Genomic DNA, 18353 nt, shown 5'->3' with positions numbered 1-18353 from the left:
ATATGTCCAAATAACAATCGTCCCATCTTTCTTACTAGCACCATGTAAAATCCTTGAACATGTCATATACTCGCATCTTGCCAACGTTTTAGAGCCCAATTCATTCTTCAATCCGTTTCGGCGTGGGTTACGGATATCGTTTGCTTGCGAAAGCCAGCTCTTGTGTTTACTGATGGTCCTCACTCCATTCTTGACCGTGGCCCCCAGGAGGACTGCATATTTATCGACTTTCCCAACGCATTTCAGAACGCTCCTCCCTTCCGTCTTCTTAAAAAAACGTACCTATTTAAATTTAGACCTAGCTTCGTAAAATGAATACGCTCTTTTCCAACTGACCGATCCCAATTTGTTACCCTCAAGTGATGTCGGCTCTCATCCATCCCGAGTTACTTCACGTGTTCCCGAGGGCTTTGTTCTGGGGTCGCGCAGCTCTTAGGCGCCTGTTTACGGTTTGAGCAACGTCGGTGCCGGAGTAAGCGCGCGCGTTGCATTATGGGACGTCACAGTTTCCCCGCTAAATTTAGCGGGAAAACTGAAGTGCTGTTTAGGTCATGCGAGATCAATTTTCCCGCTAAATTTAGCGAAAAAATGTTCGCTAAAATGTTCGCTAAATTTAGCGGGAAAACTTAACCCGTTAAATTTAGCGGAGGCATTTGCGTTAAACTTCCCACTAAATTTAGCGGAAAATTAGCAAGAAATTTTCCGCTAAATTGGAGGCGAGAAGTAGAGGAGGAGGGGAGAGTACATAGGGGAAGGATAGGCATACCCTCCCCGCCGTATCCTCCCCTCCTCCTTCCCAAGAGCTGCGCTCCAAGTTCGCATTACAGAGGATTGTAAACGTCTTTCATTTTTCTAATATAAATTAATTACCTATAAAAAGACATGCTCATTAATCAGCCTGTTCGCCGATGACTGCTTCGTTTATCGCAAAATTAACAATATTTACGACATCTCTTTCCTTGAAACTGGCGCTAACCGCATCTCAGAGCGGTGTAACTTGTTTTGTAGGAAACTAACCTTGCATAAGCATATGCGTGTTAACATAACTCGGAAGTTGCCTTGGAAAACTTACGTAAACTCGGCGCATTCCTGAACAGCTAAAATAATTTTTGGCCTTTCTCCCGACCTCTTTGAAATTGCTCTTGTATAGAACTCTCTTTCGTAGTAGGGTCGACTATGCTGTTTCTATTTGAGACCCAGGTCTTGAATTTCAAATTTCAGAGTTAGAATCCATGCAAAATCGTTCATCGCACTTTATGCCTTCTAATATCACCGCACCGCCCGTGTAATAGAGATGACGATACACATATTATTATCTAACCCCCCCCCCCCCCCCCACCCCCTCTCCCACGCAAAAAGTGTCTCGCTTGTGGTTGTTCCATAAAATATATAACAATTCATCTCTGAGCCAAAGACTGCTAACACTGCCACAGCAGTTATTATCCTGCATCGACCATAGTCACCAGGCTGGCTTTCCGTCTTGCAGAACCAATTCGTTTTATGCCTAATTTATTCTCAACACCTCTTTAAACTGGAATTACCCTCCCACACCTGTTATAAAATTTATAGAAACTAGCAATTTAGGAAATAACGTTAGTAACCTTTTTCTGTTGTGTTGAGCCACTTTTAAGTGTATGATGTTTTAACTGGCGCTGAAAAAACAAAACACACGTTTGGAACGGACGAGTAACATCTCATCTCGCCCCAGGAACCCTTTTTACTACTTTTTTCTAAAGGTGAAATTGAATTCTTGACGTCATAACTGGCTTAGTTACATGTTCAATCTCCACCTCTATCTGACAACGTAGTTTTAGGGCAAATCATTCTTCCTTTCTTTCTTATAAACTGTAAACGCGTTTTATTTTTTTTTACTCTCCCTCCACCCACGTTCCTTCCTCTCTCCTTTTTTACCGACGGGTCGGACTACAAAAAATGGCTTTGCAATCAATTACGTTGTTGTGGAGATAAAAAAATGGTCGTCCGTCCCAAATGTGTGTTTTACTCTTTCCGCGTCAGTTATCGTTAAACCAACACGCTCCTCAGTTCCCTCTCTAATATAGTCCGCTGTTTTTTTGTTTTTGTTTTTTTCGTCTTCTATGCATCGTATTATTATAACACACTTTCCTCTCTAGCTTGAATCGGCCTGAAGGTAATGAAATAAATTAATTAATAAATCGGAATCAACCAAAATACTTCGGGTGATGTCTTTTCTTCTTTTTTTTCACTTGCACACGTTTTTTGGTAGTTCGTTGCCCAATCTGATTCACTGACCGCCCAATTTTACATCGGAACAGATGTAATAAAAATGCATAGTCCCGCAAGTTTGAAATTGATCAATATTACCTCCAATACATACTGCTAACTTCATAGACACATTGAGAAGTATGTCTTGCCGCGATTAGGCACAATCGCAAGGTGATTCTCACTTATTCACATACCACGTGTGTTAGGTTTAAAATCCTTGTGGCAGATTCTGATTGCGGTGTTTTTTGAGGGAAGTTTGCCGGCTAAAATACAAAGTGAGGGTCCGCAATGTTTATTAGAACGGGAGACGTAAATGATCTTCTGCAAGCAAGTTCGAAAAAAAAGCTTAGCACGAGCATCAATATAAAAATTTTACAAAACCCGCCACCCACCCAAAATGAGCGTGGGGAGTGAAACGGATTCACCAAGCGAGGTGCCGAGAGACATTTCCCATGCACGTTCAGAAAGCAAAAATGAAACGGATTATATACTCATTCAACCACTATACTTCATCTCACCTTATGTCCGAGAGCCGACGATGTTATGAGCCGAAAGGCCAATCAAACAGCGCAAAAAGCGCAACGTCATGGCGTGCTTTCTGCGCTTGATAGGACTAACCGGCGGAGGAGCACTCAGAGACGGCTAGTCTTATCAACTGCAGAGAGCACGCCATGACGTTGTGCCTCTTTCTCTGTTTGATTGGCTGTTCGGCTCATAATATCGGCCGCGCTCGGACCTAAGGCGAAACGAAGTATAAGCAGCCACAGCGGTTGCGTCTGCGAAGGGTACTCATGGGTCCAATCATTCACCGTTGTATGTTTCCTGACCTCGATGTACGGGCAGACCAACGGTCGACTGGAGGAACAGGTACCTGGCCTCCACCGAGGTTTAGAACGAAGGTGTTGCAGCACATGCTTAGCATGCGTGATAAGATAGCCTTCAAGCATGAGTTTAAGAATTTCGTATTTTTTTTCCTTCCATGTCTTTACGCATTGTACTTAGAGGGCAAACGTTGACGTGAAAAAAGTATATATAGAAAAAAAAGCAATAAAAAATGGCAGCTACCTTTAGCTTAGAAGTCCTATAACGCATGACATTCAGTTTTTAGGAGCGATTGGTTACATTGTTTGGAAGATATTAAACAGACTTTCCGGGATTGAAGAATATATATTTTTATCGATTTCGGAGAAACTGATTTTGTGTGTCACGTTACCAGAGAAAAGGAAGTTGGGAAGGAAGGCAAGAAGGGAGGAAGGGAGAGGGCGAAACACTCTAGGAGGGTGTGGAGAGGAATGGGGAGAGGAGGAGAGGAAGGAAGGCGAGAGGAACGAAGAGAGGGAATCGGTTGGTCACATGGCACATATTTCCCCGCAAAAAGTTAGCAAAAGAAGTGAATTGGTGTGACGTACATGACCAAAGAGGGGGAGAGAGAGGGAGGTAAGACACCGTAGAAGAAAGAGGTAGAGATGAGGAGAAAGAGGGAAGGGAAGGGGGTGAGAAGCAGCGGTAAGGAATCGGAGGTAAGTGGCGAGGGAGGGCAGAGGTATGAGGAGCATTCCCAAGAATGAACACACCTAGGGTTATCTAGAAGGTGTTATTAGGAGGGGTAGGAATGGGGTGAGGGGAGTTGGTGCGTCTTATAACGTATATTTTTCCGCTACATTTGGCGGAAAGGCTGATTAGTTGTATAGGTACCACGTGACGTCGATTTCCCCCGCTAACTTTAGCGGGGAAACGGAATTGGTGTTTGGGTCACGTGACGTCAATTGTTCCACTATATTTAGCGCAGAAACTGAATTGGTGTATGGATCAGGTGACGTGGATTTCCCCGCTAAATTTAACGGCATAACTGAAGTGACGTTTAGGTCAGAAAACGTGCACTTTCTCGCTAAATTTAGAGGGGGAAACTAAATCGACATATAAGTCACGTGCCGTCAATTTCCCCGAAACTTGTATAGCTCACGGACGTTAGGTCATGGGACGTCAACTTCCCCGCTATATGTAGCAAAAATGCACAGACGGACGGACGGACGGACAAAATTTTAGGATTGGCGGTTTCTTTAAGGGCACTTAATACATTAAAAATACCCTTCTATTCTTTTTTTTTTTGGTTCTTGAACAAGAGTGGGGAATATGAATGGCATAATATAAGGACCCCCAAGCTTTCAACCATTTCTGCGGAAATGGCAATGCTTAACACGTTGCCATTTCAGACAAAGTATTACGATATGGCAATTAATTGTGCACTCACAACTCAGAAAGAGAAAAGCGTTGAAAGCTGCCCTTCATTCACTCAGTCTGGATATGAAGGACAATGAGGGTGAGAGGAACGTAAGCATGTCTGCCTATCAGCGAGCAATATCTCATATTCAAGTGTGGCAGGCGTGCCCGTTTTTATTTTTTCCAGATTTTTCATTTTTAATAATTTTAAAATATGTGGAAAGACCTGACATATATACAACCCGAGATATATATTTCCCGCTACAATATTTGCTTTGATGTTTTAATTGTTGTGTGATTTAATATACATTTTTGTTTTTGCCACCCAGATTTTAGTAACATAATGCGCAAGTAGGCGCTCCATGTCAGCTTTGACAAGCATGAAAAGTTCTTATTCCATACATTCCAAACGTGTCTCTAGTCAAGTATCTCTCTCCTTCATATTGCTGGATCAATTTCTATGACTCAAGGAGCCATTTCGTCTACCACCGGTGTATATTGCGTCCATAGAAGAGACTATCACGAAACAGGGGTAATAAAATGTCTTTGACGCTTAACACGTGTTTGAAGCGATTATTAGAGAGACCGCTGCAATACTGTGGTAGGCACAGTTCACATAGATTCCGAAGCTGCAAGCCAAACTCCCAACGCACACAAAATCACGCCCCCCCCCCCCCCCCCCCCCCGCTTTCTCAAAGTTTCCTTGTGTTTCTTAATTTTCAGAGCTAGCAGTTCGAAACCGGTCCATTGCCTGCTTCGAGCGCAATATCTTCCTCGGCCCCTCTCTTTTGAGCCTCCATCACGTGCGCTCCCAGCCGAAGAAAGAGCTACGCCAGATTATAGTCAAAGTGCCGACAGCACCGATAAAGAGCAACAGCCTAAGCCGCCCCCGAAGCAGAAGACAACAACAACAACAGTGCTCACGTCTCCGTGGACAAGGAACTGCGAGAACTGGAGCTCAAGAACCTCCCTCGCTTCTCCTTTCGCGAGCCCAAACTCCACAAGCAAGCAAGCCACCGACTCGCATCTCAGTAGCACGTCCACCGGCCACCAACTCGTTGGGGCAAGTGGAGCGCGCCCTAGACTCAAAGCCGGTCTTTATTTGCATAAGCCACGGCCAAATCCGACCCCGGTGCGTCGCCCTTCTTCCCGATACGGAGGAGTCCCCACCCGAAGCAGTGCGAGAGCGAATAACGTTGCCACGACCAACGACACTAAGACGAACGCCGCCGAGACGAAGAGAGCCTGGGTGAACGAGGGCAAGACGAACGGCGAGAGTGCACTGCCGACCGTTCACGCTTGGGAAAGCGCGCGCCATATTGGAGCGCGGAGCCGAGGGGTCGGGCCCATCGGAGCAGGACGGCCCCATCACGATTGCGCCCCCCCATCCACGAGTTGGGGGAAATTCCGACACGGCCCGTCGCCCGCGCTTGCCTTGAAACGGCTTCATCCGTTGACGCCAACAGGGCTAACGGGGGCGACGGACCAGGGATAGGAGAGGCCTCCCCGAGCTTTCTGACGGAAGGAATCTTGATCCGGTCGGCTTGAGGGAAGAGGACAAATTTATTGCGTGAATTGTTTTAACGTCTCGCCCGACTCGGTGGTAAAAATAAGAATAGAGTGGCGCCACTCATATGCGAGTGTTGTATAAAGCTGAGAAAGGAGAGGCTTTTTCGTTGGTAGTTGTTAGTTTCTTCGAGGCTCAATTTAGCAGGACGACGTTAGGGAACTAATTTTGTGTTAGTTCGAAGAAAATGTGTTTTTACATAAAAAAACATGGTAGCGCTTGGGACGAAGACAACATAGAAAACTGGACGACACAGCGTTGACTTCAACTGTTTAATCATCGTAAACTGGGAAATACATACATTGCTGTCATCGCGCTCTAAGTCCATCCCAGGCTTCGCCAGCGCTCGCAAGAACGCTACCTCCTTATTTATCATGTCAATAAAAGCAACGAGAAGATCTCTTGATCACGTCTGCCTCCGATTGCCTCTCTTACACTCTTATACTCATGTCTGACAACAATAGTGCTGGTGTTAAACAGAAGCCTGCAGCCGCAGTCTTGGCAGTGAACTGAGAGATGGCCATCTCGATAGCTGTTAACGTTTAGATTGTGCAACGCCTAACCAATCATTTAAACATATGCCCGTTTGTCGAACGTACTTCTTTTCTCATGACAACAGAATCTGATACATGACCTGAAATGCACAGGAAACAATCGGGTTTATTTGTATTTCTTCACACAACACTGCGAGGTTTTGCTGAAAGGTTTTGTTAATTTACACAACTTTTCGAGCTTTTCCGGTGCAGAAAAAACGACCTTTGGGTTTATCCGATTACCCATTTTCTTAAGGTTGTAAGCAGTCTTGCGCTTCTACGGAACAACGCTATTTTTTTTTTTTAATCTGGACCAGAGTTTACTTTTGCTCTCAGCCATTTGAGAAGCCCTTCCGCAACCTATATCAGGACAACCGTCGAAAACCCTTCAGGTAAGAAACGTTCAGCCTGCTCCAACAGACCTAACGCTACTCAAGCGCTGCCATGTTTTTGAATACCAAGTACCAACTCGCCCAACAATCTGGAGTGATCAGTATTTTTACAGATATGACTTTACAATAGATTGCCCTCTTAGGCCATATTAGTTACTTATATAGTAATGTGGCGTCAATAAGTTTCAAATAAGTCAGCGAAATTTGACTTTTCACACTAAGGCGTAAATTGTCGCAAATTTTGTTTTTAAACATTTTTAACGGCTTGATAGGATTTGCGTTCTTTTTAAAAGTCAGTACAACATATATTCGTTTCATGTAAGTTCATTTATAAGTACCTTATATTTTGTGAACACTCACAGATGACAAAACAGTTAACATTTCGCCAATCAATTAATTTGTTTTTTTATATAAACAATAGAGACCTGATTCCATGTTTTGTGCATTTTCTAGTGACTACCTGTTTATGGCTACATATGTGTAAGTTACTGCTCGCTGCAGTTCCCTAGTGTAAATAAACTATTACGACTTGGAGGAACCCCGCATTTAATTCAGAAGTTAATCTTGTTCCAGTAACTTTGAAAAACATGTAGTATGAGGGCTGACACCTTTCTTTAAACAATCATTTTTGTGATTTTTTTTTGTTATAAGCCGATTTCCTCTAACGTACATATAAACTCAATCAAAACGGTGCAAAAAACATAGCACCCTTCCCGTAACGTTGTTGCGGGTGTAAGGCGCCTTTTTGACAATGTTGTTGTGGCTCAGTTAATATAAAACCATAAGCGGTACAACAGTGAGTCAATGTATAAAAATAAAGCTGATTAAAGTTTTGCAAAGTGCCTAGGTCTAATGAGCTTGTTTGCCGCGCTAACTAAAAGCCCGAACGTTGACAGAAAGGTGGGTATTAAAACAAATTCGAGGAAAGTCTTCACAAAGAGGGGATTGAAAAGTTTCAGACTCCTAATTGCAAACGCCGGGGCCGCGCTACATTTTTTGCAGCTGTTGTACAACAAGTATTTGACGCCTCGTCACGTATGTGTTTGCTTTATTTAAGGCGCGCGAACACATCGGCGAAGGCGCCTCATATTTCATTTTAAGGACGAAGACGTCTCTTTGTTCTCGGTGACAAAAACACTTCAACAAAAACGACGCATCGAGAACAAAAATTTAAGGGTAGCTATAAGAAACAGCCCTACATCGAGGTTCAACATCCTTCAAAATGTTTGCTCAGTGTTTTTGTACCAAACGTTTCAACAAAAATGTGCGCGCCGCCGGCACGCTCTAAGTAGGCAAGAACGGCCCTCGAGACAAAGGAAGTGCACCGAGCTAGGCCTGCCACTTTCAAAATTTAAGGGTGCGCTGCTTTTGAAGCGCACCGTTAAGAGAGTTTCTCATAATTAACGCTAGTGAAGTTACCAAAGAAGAAAAATAAGCGTGGTTCAACAGTCGCGAAGGGGTGATCAGGGCCTCAGATACGTAGTTAAGTTTGTTCTCAATCGAAAGAGTGTCATCGGCAAGGTGAAGAGCTTTGTTTAACCGAAAGCTATTCGCGAGGGTGCAGCAGTTGCCTAATTAGTCACTCGCATGACGGAAACAAGCGTGGAAAAGATTTATATTCTAACTAAAATCTGGTGAAACAATAATGTAAGCAGCGAGGAAAAGTTCAGGAAAACAATTTTAAGGTGCATCAGCGGCGTTGCGCTTTGAAGACATATTACAAAGTAAAACATATTTCTAATTGACACTTGACACTTCAGTTTATAAAATATTATTGGTTTGTGTGTTTCTGCAACATTAAAACACTGAGGATGGCCAGACCCGATTAGCAATAATATATTAAAGTTTACCGTTTCGGGCCAGAACCTTTCACACGAGTAGAGAGGTGAGTTTGTAAGCAATCGCTTAATTAGAGCGAAAGTAAATATTCTAATAGGTTTTGCAGGAAAGGCGGGACTAATTGAGTTGCTCGTAATTTACGAAATTACTTTAAAAAGTAATAGTCCTAGCTACACCTTTCAACAGCCCGAAAACCGCTAAATGAAGCGGTCCCCTTCATAAGCTACATTCGCCATGCCTATAGATTGGTACTGTGGCCCTTCAAAAACTAACACACGCGTCGCGCGAACAAACGATTAAAAAGGTAAATAAATGAGCGAAATAAACGACGTAAAATAACAAGTAGAGAGGCAGGTGTGCTAGATCAAGGTCGCCGTCAGTGTTCATCGTGTCCACGATTCCTTCGGGGTGCTCCATGCGTGTTCCGTTAATGAGGTCTACCGCGTAACATTTCATCGTGCAGATCCGTAACCAGCAAAAACGGAAACGTACACCGGATCATTCCACGGCTTAAACTTCGGGCCATCCTTTCTCATCTCCTCTTATTATGGACCAGTTTGTGTAAAAAAAGAAGCCATGTAAGAGCATTGGATCTCGGTGCCTTCACTCTTCCTGAAGGGTATGCGGAGCGCAATTTCGTCTGCTTATTTTGCAGGGGTTGTGGTGACGTCAACACGCTGAGCTTTGGTCGGCTCTGATGGAAGGATAGTGGGTAGACCTCAAGGGAGCTTGCTTTCAGGTCTACCCACTATCTTTCAATCAGAGCCAATCAGAGGTCGGCGTTCCAACGTCACCAAAACCCCTGCAATAGAAGCAGACGAACTTGCGCTCCGCATAGTCAGTGATGGCAAAGGTACAAGCAACGCCGTGACGATGCGCTTTTGGCGCTGCTTGATTGACATAAGAGGGTTGTATACCGTCGGCTGCGGTCCGACTGAAAAGCGAGTCAAACTATATCACTAAAACCAAGCTAAAATATTTCGAGCCGTTTATTCGTGTACGTTAATAATAGTCAACACGTGTTTCTATTTTGAAGCGAATAAATGACCGACCCACACTACGACATTTACCTCAAAATCCAAGAGCCAGCGATGTAGATAGGTAGACATCGAGCGAATACTATAAAGATTCGTCGGCAAGTCTTCCGTCTCGGCCTCTCGATCGGTATATAGTATGCTTAGTTGCCTTTGCGCACATTTTGTCTCTCTTGAAATAAATGACTGCCTTTTTGCGTGAGCTGGCGCACGAACGAGTTACGACGAACAATCTTCTTCTTTTTTTCTTTTTGTTCACCGTTCGTTCAATTTCGCTCAATTCATGATTCCGAGTCAGCAGATTGCCACGAATGAAAGGAAGGAGCGTGGAGGGGATAGAAACGAGAAAACGGGGCGTGCGTTACGGAAAAGGTAAAGAAAAAGTGAAAGGAGAAACGAAGCCGGAGTCGAGACAAAGACCAGGATTCGGGCAAGGCCAGAGTGGGGAAGCGAATCCTTCGCTTGTATTTCGTCCTTTGAACCACTCAAAAAGGAGGAGGATTACGTCCGACAGATCTATCAATGCTACAAAAGACTTCCCTTCCCGACTATGAACCAGCACGCACTGTCTGCCTGCCAAGGGGAACCCTTCTTTCGCAGGCTGTTTTGTCATGTCCTTCGTACTTTTGAGTGCTCAAAAAGGCCTCTCGAAAAAAATGAATACTAAAATTTAATGGCAGATTTTAGTGTAACCGAAGGCTTCGTGTGAATCGCTTCAAGGCAACCGAGCGACTTTAGCAAAAGCAGCACACATTACGCATCAATTTAAATTTGAGCTTGAGGCAAATTCAATGTTTCAAAAGTGTTCCTTTCATGTTCAATATCCCGAGTATGTTACGTAAGAATGCAGTATTCGGGTGCCTGAGGAAGTATTCTCACGAGGGGCATGTCAGCGGACAAGTTTCTACGAAAACAGTGACGTCACTGTTTCCCCTGTACGAGCCTCTCAAACTAATGTGAGAGTACAGATGCGTTGGTTTAAGATTGCCATTGTTAACCTTGGAGCGACGGAAAGGCGGGACGAAGGACAGACACACACAATGCTCTAAGTTATCAGCGATTCTGGCTTAAAGGACGACGAAAATAAGGAATGTGTCTGCGGACCGGAGGAACTTGGTGTATCACGTGGGAAAATGTAATAAATTAGTTCAAAACGCAGGACCGCTGTTAGTGATCTATAGCCACCGTGGGTATAGTCTACGGACGAACAAGTAAATGTACTGCGCTGAACTGTTGATGCAAGAGGGAGTTTCACGAGCCGTTTTCGTAATACGTTGTCTCGAACCATGCTTTGACTTCACTAGCCCACGTGGACAGCATCAAAGCATTAAGGCTGAACTTCGTGGATCGAAAACCGAGACGAATTTCGCCCGGCGGCGTTCGCTGTGTGCGAGGCATCAGCACAGTGGGTGCTGCGTCGTGCGCAAAGCGACGGTACGCCGGCGAAGTTCGGCAGTTATTCGTCGTACATTCGCTTCATGAAGTCCAACCTTTACGTTCGTTTTTGGAGCTTCTCCTTGTGAAGAATTCCTTCGGAAATAGTACGGATATCGAAACACGCGCCAGCTATGTTCTTTTTGAAAAGCAGGGACTTTTGTTTACTGAAAGCACACTATAAAACAATCAACCTAGAGCGTCTACTTCCCAGAAAACCATTTGGGAGTGTCAGTCACGGGAATCAGGAGAGGGTGCTCTGTGAATGGCGAGGCCGCACATGCGTCCTGATCTAAAAGGCCACCGTCTACCGACTGTCTTCAGACTTAAACATATGAGCAGCATCGTCACTCGACGAAATTCATCCGTTGATTGGTACAATTGACATATCACAAGCGCGTTGTAAAATAATTACGCTCGAAGTTTTTTTTTTTTTTTTCTTCCCTGTCTTGTGGTAAGTGGCCACACGGGCGTCCCGGTGTTTTGTCTTTTTTTAAGTGCAATATTAATTTTAAAAATACAAATTTTAAGTTCAAATTACAAATATTTGAAACTTGTGTGCAAAACAAAACTAAAAAAAAAAATAAACTGATCAATTGAAGATTGCTCGAAAATCGGAGCACGAGAAAATCGAAAACTGTAAATGATCTTGAACTAATAAAGAAAGTTGCACTTTATGCGGAATTACACCACCACCCTGGTTAGTTTTACACAATATGATCCGGAACTATTTTCTTCGGTTAGGTGTTTCTTGCTATTTACAGTTCTGTTCCAGCTAGTTAGAACACATTTGCAGGAAAGCGCACAAAGATCAGACGAAGTTTGGAATATAAAAATAAGTTGCACACAAGTCTAAGAAAATCAGGAAAACATGAGCTCATGTCTGATTTACATTACTTTAATTCAACCTAAACTATCTTTGCAATGCAGTACATGTACAAAAAATAACGACAAACGTTTTTTTTTTTTTTTTTTTTGAGAGAATGATTGAGAAATAAGGTGATAAAAGTTTTTAAGTATAACATCTAGAAGCTCTTGACGCGTCCTGATGAGTGCCTAAATTTGAGCGTTGATAACGTGGAAAAATAACTGGAATATATATACATTTTGTATACATTAAAATATTTCTCATAACTCCTGTCTCATTTACGCAGCTGATTGGAGGTTGAAAGAACTACCCTAGTATTGCATCGAAACGTAGCACACCCCAGCGGCGTCATAAACATGTCTTAGATTCGTGCTTTGTGTCTGTGTTTTGATTTCTGCGTTGATGGAAATACGTCGGATGTTCCGTTTAACCCATACCAAATATTGAATAATCTTTGACGTAGAGTGATGCTGTAACTATTAGAAAGATTTCGTGCGCTACAAGAACGTGTCTTTGTTACTTGTCTCGCGGGTCTTTGCTTCTTTTTGTACGATTGTCTCTAGTGGAAATAAATATATATATATAACAACGTTTTAAAAAACGTGAACAAAATACATTTATCAGCAGAATGTAAAGATTAAAAATCACACAATGGTGTTCTAAACACAATTTTAGCGAGTGATGTATAATGTCACAAATGTTACGGCATTTAATTCGTGACGAAACGAGAAAGGTAGTGGTGAAGTTCTAAGCTTCTAACGATAAAATTAATTGAGGTACGATTTTCACCCTTCGGTTCGAAACGTTATCTGCACAATTAAAATTGTGCGAATTTGCTTTCCTCGTTATAATCAGCTGGAATAGTTTTTTTTCTTTCTATGCAGATATGCTCTACAGTGGTCCTCGTTGATGACAAAACCTAGTACGCTGGATGAACCAATCGAAGAAGCCTCGTCACAAGACATGCGTCTTTCAAGTTCTCGTAGACTAGAAGGTTGTTTCAGTTGATATATGTCCCCCGTTCGGCACTAAGCTTGTTACACTCTAAAAAAAAAAAAAAAAGCTGACCTTACATTACGTTTTAGAGCTTATGTAAAACACACTTGCTTTTTTATTTGTATGCAATAACAACGCCCTCCTTAAAAAAAAAAAAAACATAACTCAAGTATTAGGAAATTTCAAACCTCACTGGAGCTCAACTGCATTTCAATGAATCGGGTAACGTTTCGTTACAACAAACAAAAACAAAACAGGATTCCTGTTTTCCTGCATTTCTTCTAATATTCGAGTATGCTTTAAAAAAAAAAAACAGCAAAGTAATAGAAAAAGGCAGGAGAGAATCAAAGCCCAACTCCGTCCATATGCCACGGCGGCTTCTCATACGGGTTGTCTCCCCAGACAATTAGACGCTGCTCCATTAATGTCGAGCCACATTATAAGCGCGCATATCAAAAGAAACGCTGCCAGCAAAAAGAAAAAAAAAAGGGAAGAAAATCCCATGAATGAATTCACTAGAGATCGAGGCAAAGCGCCTCGCATCAAAGATAAAGAGAGAGGGATAAAACAAAAAGGGCAGGGAGAAGAGAGAGGGAACGTGGAGGGCGCGCCACTAGTGCCGCCAAGCTTGTTCCTCGGAGCCGTCTGACTGTGGTGGCCACCATTATAAGAAGCGGACTTGTAATGTATTCCCGGGTGCACTGCCGAAGGCTCTGGCCCGGGTTAAATCTGGCCGGGCTTTGTGCCGTTGCCAGGCGCCGCGCTGATGGTCATTCTGATTGGACTTCATGCATTAGAGATTAATTAGGGACGTGTTTATTGTCGCCAGCAACTGACAACACCCTCGCAGACTTTTTATGCCTCTTTCATGTCGCTCATTTTCTTTCTGTGTTTTTTGTTCAGCCATTTGACACGCTTGATTTTCTCGCGCGGACAGTTAAGTACTACAGGCGTAGTTAGCAAAACCTCTGGCCTTGTCTGAGCACGGGGCTACTGTATACGCCGCATAGTGGATGATCAAAACGGTAAACGGTTTTAGTTTGGATGTTTCCTGCCCCTAAAGGTGCTAGCAGGTGGTTGACGTAATGGCTCCATCGAACAATGTTTTTATATTTCTCTAGACGCACATTAACTATAGGTAAAACCGGTTTCGAAGCCTTTCATCTTATTTTTTTCCTATGTTTTGCAGGTGTACGAACCGAACGATTATTGCTCTTTCTAAATAATATTATTTATTTACTCTGGAATGTCCAGTAATATTTACATAAACCGTGTAAAACGTTTAAGTAGCACATGCACTGAATATAGAAATTTAATTGCAAACTGAATAAAAAAAGTAGTGTGATATAAAAAATAAAGAACTAAGTTTTTTTGGGCGCACACCTATATTCAGCCTAGATATTGTTCCCTACGTGAGTTTCAATTAAAATCAAAACATTTATTTGCAAAAAAAAAGAAAAGAATAACGTTTGGATGATTTGTGTAACAACTGCGTTTTGTAAGCAAACAATGAAAAAGCGAAACGAAAAGGCTAGAATTCCGGATAATATGCTTGATTCCCATAATATTTTATCTCGTACCATAAGGAATATTGGGACGTTCGGTTCACTGGAGAAGTAGCGCCAACCAGACTAAAGGTGTGTTTTATGCAGGCATGTAGGTAACGCGTTACTAGTAACATGTTATTTCTACCTAGTTACTTTTTTCGGTAACAAGTAGCGTACTTAGTTACATTTGTGAAAAGGATAACGAGTAACGGTATTTCGTTACTTTTGAGGAGTAATGCGTGCAATAACGTTTAAACAGCCTTGTTTTAACTATAATCTGAGTATGCGTCTATTGTGACACAGGCAGATTGATAGCCAGAAAAACAACTAAACCGTGACAGTATAATAACGCTTATCACAGAACGCGTAAATCAAACTCCACAGCTAGGAATGTCCTTCACCCAGAGATCACAACAAGGTCCGTTGGTTGAACCTTCTAGGATCGTATAGAAACCGAATGCAAACCAGGATGTTGCCAACACGGGAAGACACAAAACCCACTGTCAACTTCGAACTCGCGCAGCATAGAGATAGATAACAAATGAGACAAGGAAATCCCAGAATCACCAGCTTATGCTGAAGCACAAAGATGCCGTTTCTTCGAGCATGTCAGTAGAACGACTGCTACGCGTCACCTAAGATGTATCCTCAAGGAAGCGGGGAAACATAGCCGATGAATACTTCGAAGCCAGCTACGGCTTAAGTGCAACGAACGCTTAAAAGGGAAACAAAAAACAAACCTTGAAACAGAAGCAGTTGTGTATTTGGTCGTCAAACTAACGAGAAAATTAACTCGTTACATTTAAGGTAGTGTAAGACGTTCCTCTTGAGAATCGGTAAGGAATAACGTATTTAGTTACTTTTTGAGCGAGTAACGAGTAATAGTATTGAGTCACTTTTTTAAAGTAACGTGAACATACGTAATACAAAAATTGGAAGAAAAAAAAAAAGGTAATTGAGTGTATCTTTCTTCAAATGTAAAAACTGACACTTTTGCCTTCAAATTTCCCGCTATTCATTGTGTGTTGTTGCTAATATTTTTATATGAACTCTATCGCTTTGGTTTCACCCACTCCTTGTAACGCCTGCCTGACTTGAGTAAGTAAATAAAACCAAAATAAAATGAAATCCGAACAATGCACCAATTTGTACTTAACAGAATTTACAAGCCGCATCTTTCCTTGCGGGAACCTGACATAAGCAAAGAATATCCGTTTGTTTTATCGACGTCACAAAACTAGACGCCAGTTCATCCACTTTCCCGTGTACGGCTTCAACCACTCGGAGTATCAAGCGGCTCGTTACGGGGAACCAAAAGCCAATCCAATCCGACCAACCCGAGCGTCATCTTGGGCTCCAGACATTAAAGTTCTAATCCTATTACTTTCCTCCTAATCCAGTGAAATGGGCTCGTTCCGACCGTGGTCCCGCCGCCAAATATGATGTCTTCATATTGGTCACGTTTTTATCTCGAGCCCTTAGTTCGCTATTACGTAATCTTTTTTGTTTGTTTTATGCTTCCACATTTATGCTTTTCCCTTTATGTCATGGACGTTTTTCAGCTGCTCGTAGTAGCGCAATAAAAAAAAAGAACAAACAAAAACACGACAGAAAAAATATATAATGAAAACTTTCTTAAAACGACTGTTCTCCGGGGGGCTCAAAATGACGTCTTTCGTAAGAGGATAACCGAGGTTAGATTTCCTCCTATTTTTTGTTATTTTTGCCGCTACTTTATAAACTTTTTGACATTCGTATCGGCGTGACAGCTGGGTTGCAATTTTACTTTGGGTGCCCCTTGCTTGAACATCGGATGGAATGTTCGGCAAATAATCTGCACGTGGTGTCCTTTCTTCTTGTTTTCTGTATAAGCCTCACAACATGTTTGCTGAAGTGGGGCGCCCACGGACGCCTAGCTGAGTTTCTGAAATGTCTTGAGCACGTACGCCGCGCATTCTTATACTTACGATTGGATCATTGCAGTTTTTGCGTGATCAAAATTGAAGTCATATTTTTTTTCTCGGCAGTTAGAGCCTTCAATTTGGAGGCGCTTGATTATTTCTTGCTGTTTAACTATATTTTTAAAACAATGACACTACGCGCCTTTCTTTCTTTTTTTTTTTTTTTAAGTACTGCGAACTAGGCATTATTATTAGCTATTTTCACACCCAATATCAGCAGTTTAATAAATGACTTTAAAGCGACTTTTTTGTTTGCTGGTAGCAGTAACTACGATGAGCAAACCGAAAATTCCGGGACTAGTATTGTCGCCTCAAAAGAGAATACAGCACGGTGATGCGCAGGGATTTCAAGAAAGGTCGGGCAAAGTCTCCTTACACCTCTTTGTCTTTTAATAACATTCTGTCATTTCTGAAGAGCGAGTATCGCTAAAAATACCTCCCGCCGCTTCGCTTCATTTTCGCCATGTGCCTGACCGATCATTTCAACGGTCTTTGTTTTTGATTAGTCTAGTTTGAGGCAGAATCAATATTCGCTCTCTCTCTAGGGTCTGCCTTCCATGCTGAAATCGTCATTGTTCTCGCGCGCCTAGTCAAAAATACAGAGCGTAGCTCCAAATGCTCACAAACGACGCATTTTTGCACAACATTACATAAAAGGACCCTTCCTTTGACAGCTGCTCGCGCATAACCGTGGTGCCATCTGTATATAAGCTACAAACTTAGTCCCAAAGTTCTCGAATCGCACCTCGTATTTGTTGATAATATACATTACCCTAAGTTAGTAACACAACTATGCATTATAAAAAGGTGTCGCACATTATCCACTGTTTTTTTGGTTCGCGCGCTACCTTAAGATTAAAAGATTGCAAGCCCGTTGACAAACAAGTGCACAGTGCGGGAAAAGGGTCACGGGAAAGAGTGACGGCGCGGAAAAAAATGTTTTAAACCGGCTTAGAATGTTCTTTTTCCAGGGGAAACCTAAATACTTAAATTTCTGCGTCGAATCACGCAATACTGTTTTTTTCGCTTTTGCATGGCTGTTATTGTTAAGTCAAAAACAGCTATTTTAGTTGTTAATCAAATCTTATATTTCAGGCTAGGAGTAGCCTTACACGGCTTCAACTTTTAAGGCGGGGAAATTATATATTTGTTACTGCCTCCGCATAGCGTGAACGAGTGTACCTATTGGCATTTCTGAAATGCAAATAAAAAAGGGTAGAATCCAGGAGTGATACTCACCATACCGGTGGACACGACAGAAGAATCAACAAGAAAAACGCAAGAGCCACCACTGAGACACAAAAGCGCCATGGATGCACGCTCATGGTGACGGGCGAGTTTCGGTCAGCGATCTTCGCTCATTCCTGCAAAACAGAAAAAAAAAAGATGGGCAAAGTTAGATTAGTGAAACACGTGCATTTAATCGTGTCGCTGGCGTATTGCTTAAAATTCGCTTTGATTCAAGGTCGTAATTTTTGTTTTCACAAAAGTAGGCAACAAAGAAGAAAAAGGCACTCGTCCATTTTGCCTACAATGCGGTCGTTTATATTACAACTATCCAGAGAAATTTCCAGCCTATCAAAGCATATCACAGGCGCTTCCTTCTGTGAGTGAAGAAAGCGGAACACCCTCAAGCACAAAATCTAATTTCCAGAAGTTGCGAGTGGCGTTTTCCGTAACTTCATTAATTATAAAGCGGAGTCAAAAGATCCCTAGAA

General features: G+C 42.4%; 1 protein-coding gene across 1 annotated transcript in view; it reads right to left on the bottom strand.

The window, feature by feature from the left end:
- The window catches only part of LOC120836286 (glutamate-gated chloride channel), a 126549-nt gene extending 108589 nt beyond the window's left edge, over nt 1-17960 (bottom strand). The window contains exon 1 of the mRNA XM_040499105.2: nt 17875-17960. Within this exon, the coding sequence (XP_040355039.1) occupies nt 17875-17960 (86 nt within the window). The remainder of the gene's footprint in view (nt 1-17874) is intronic.
- Between the last annotated feature and the right edge of the window lie 393 nt (nt 17961-18353).

The sequence above is a fragment of the Ixodes scapularis genome, unplaced genomic scaffold (assembly GCF_016920785.2).
Source record: "Ixodes scapularis isolate PalLabHiFi unplaced genomic scaffold, ASM1692078v2 PGA_scaffold0__279_contigs__length_252992795, whole genome shotgun sequence".
Classification (NCBI taxonomy): Eukaryota; Metazoa; Arthropoda; class Arachnida; order Ixodida; family Ixodidae; genus Ixodes; species Ixodes scapularis.
The sequence above is the reverse complement of the archived record's forward strand: the minus strand, read 5'-3'. Positions and strand labels throughout refer to the sequence as shown.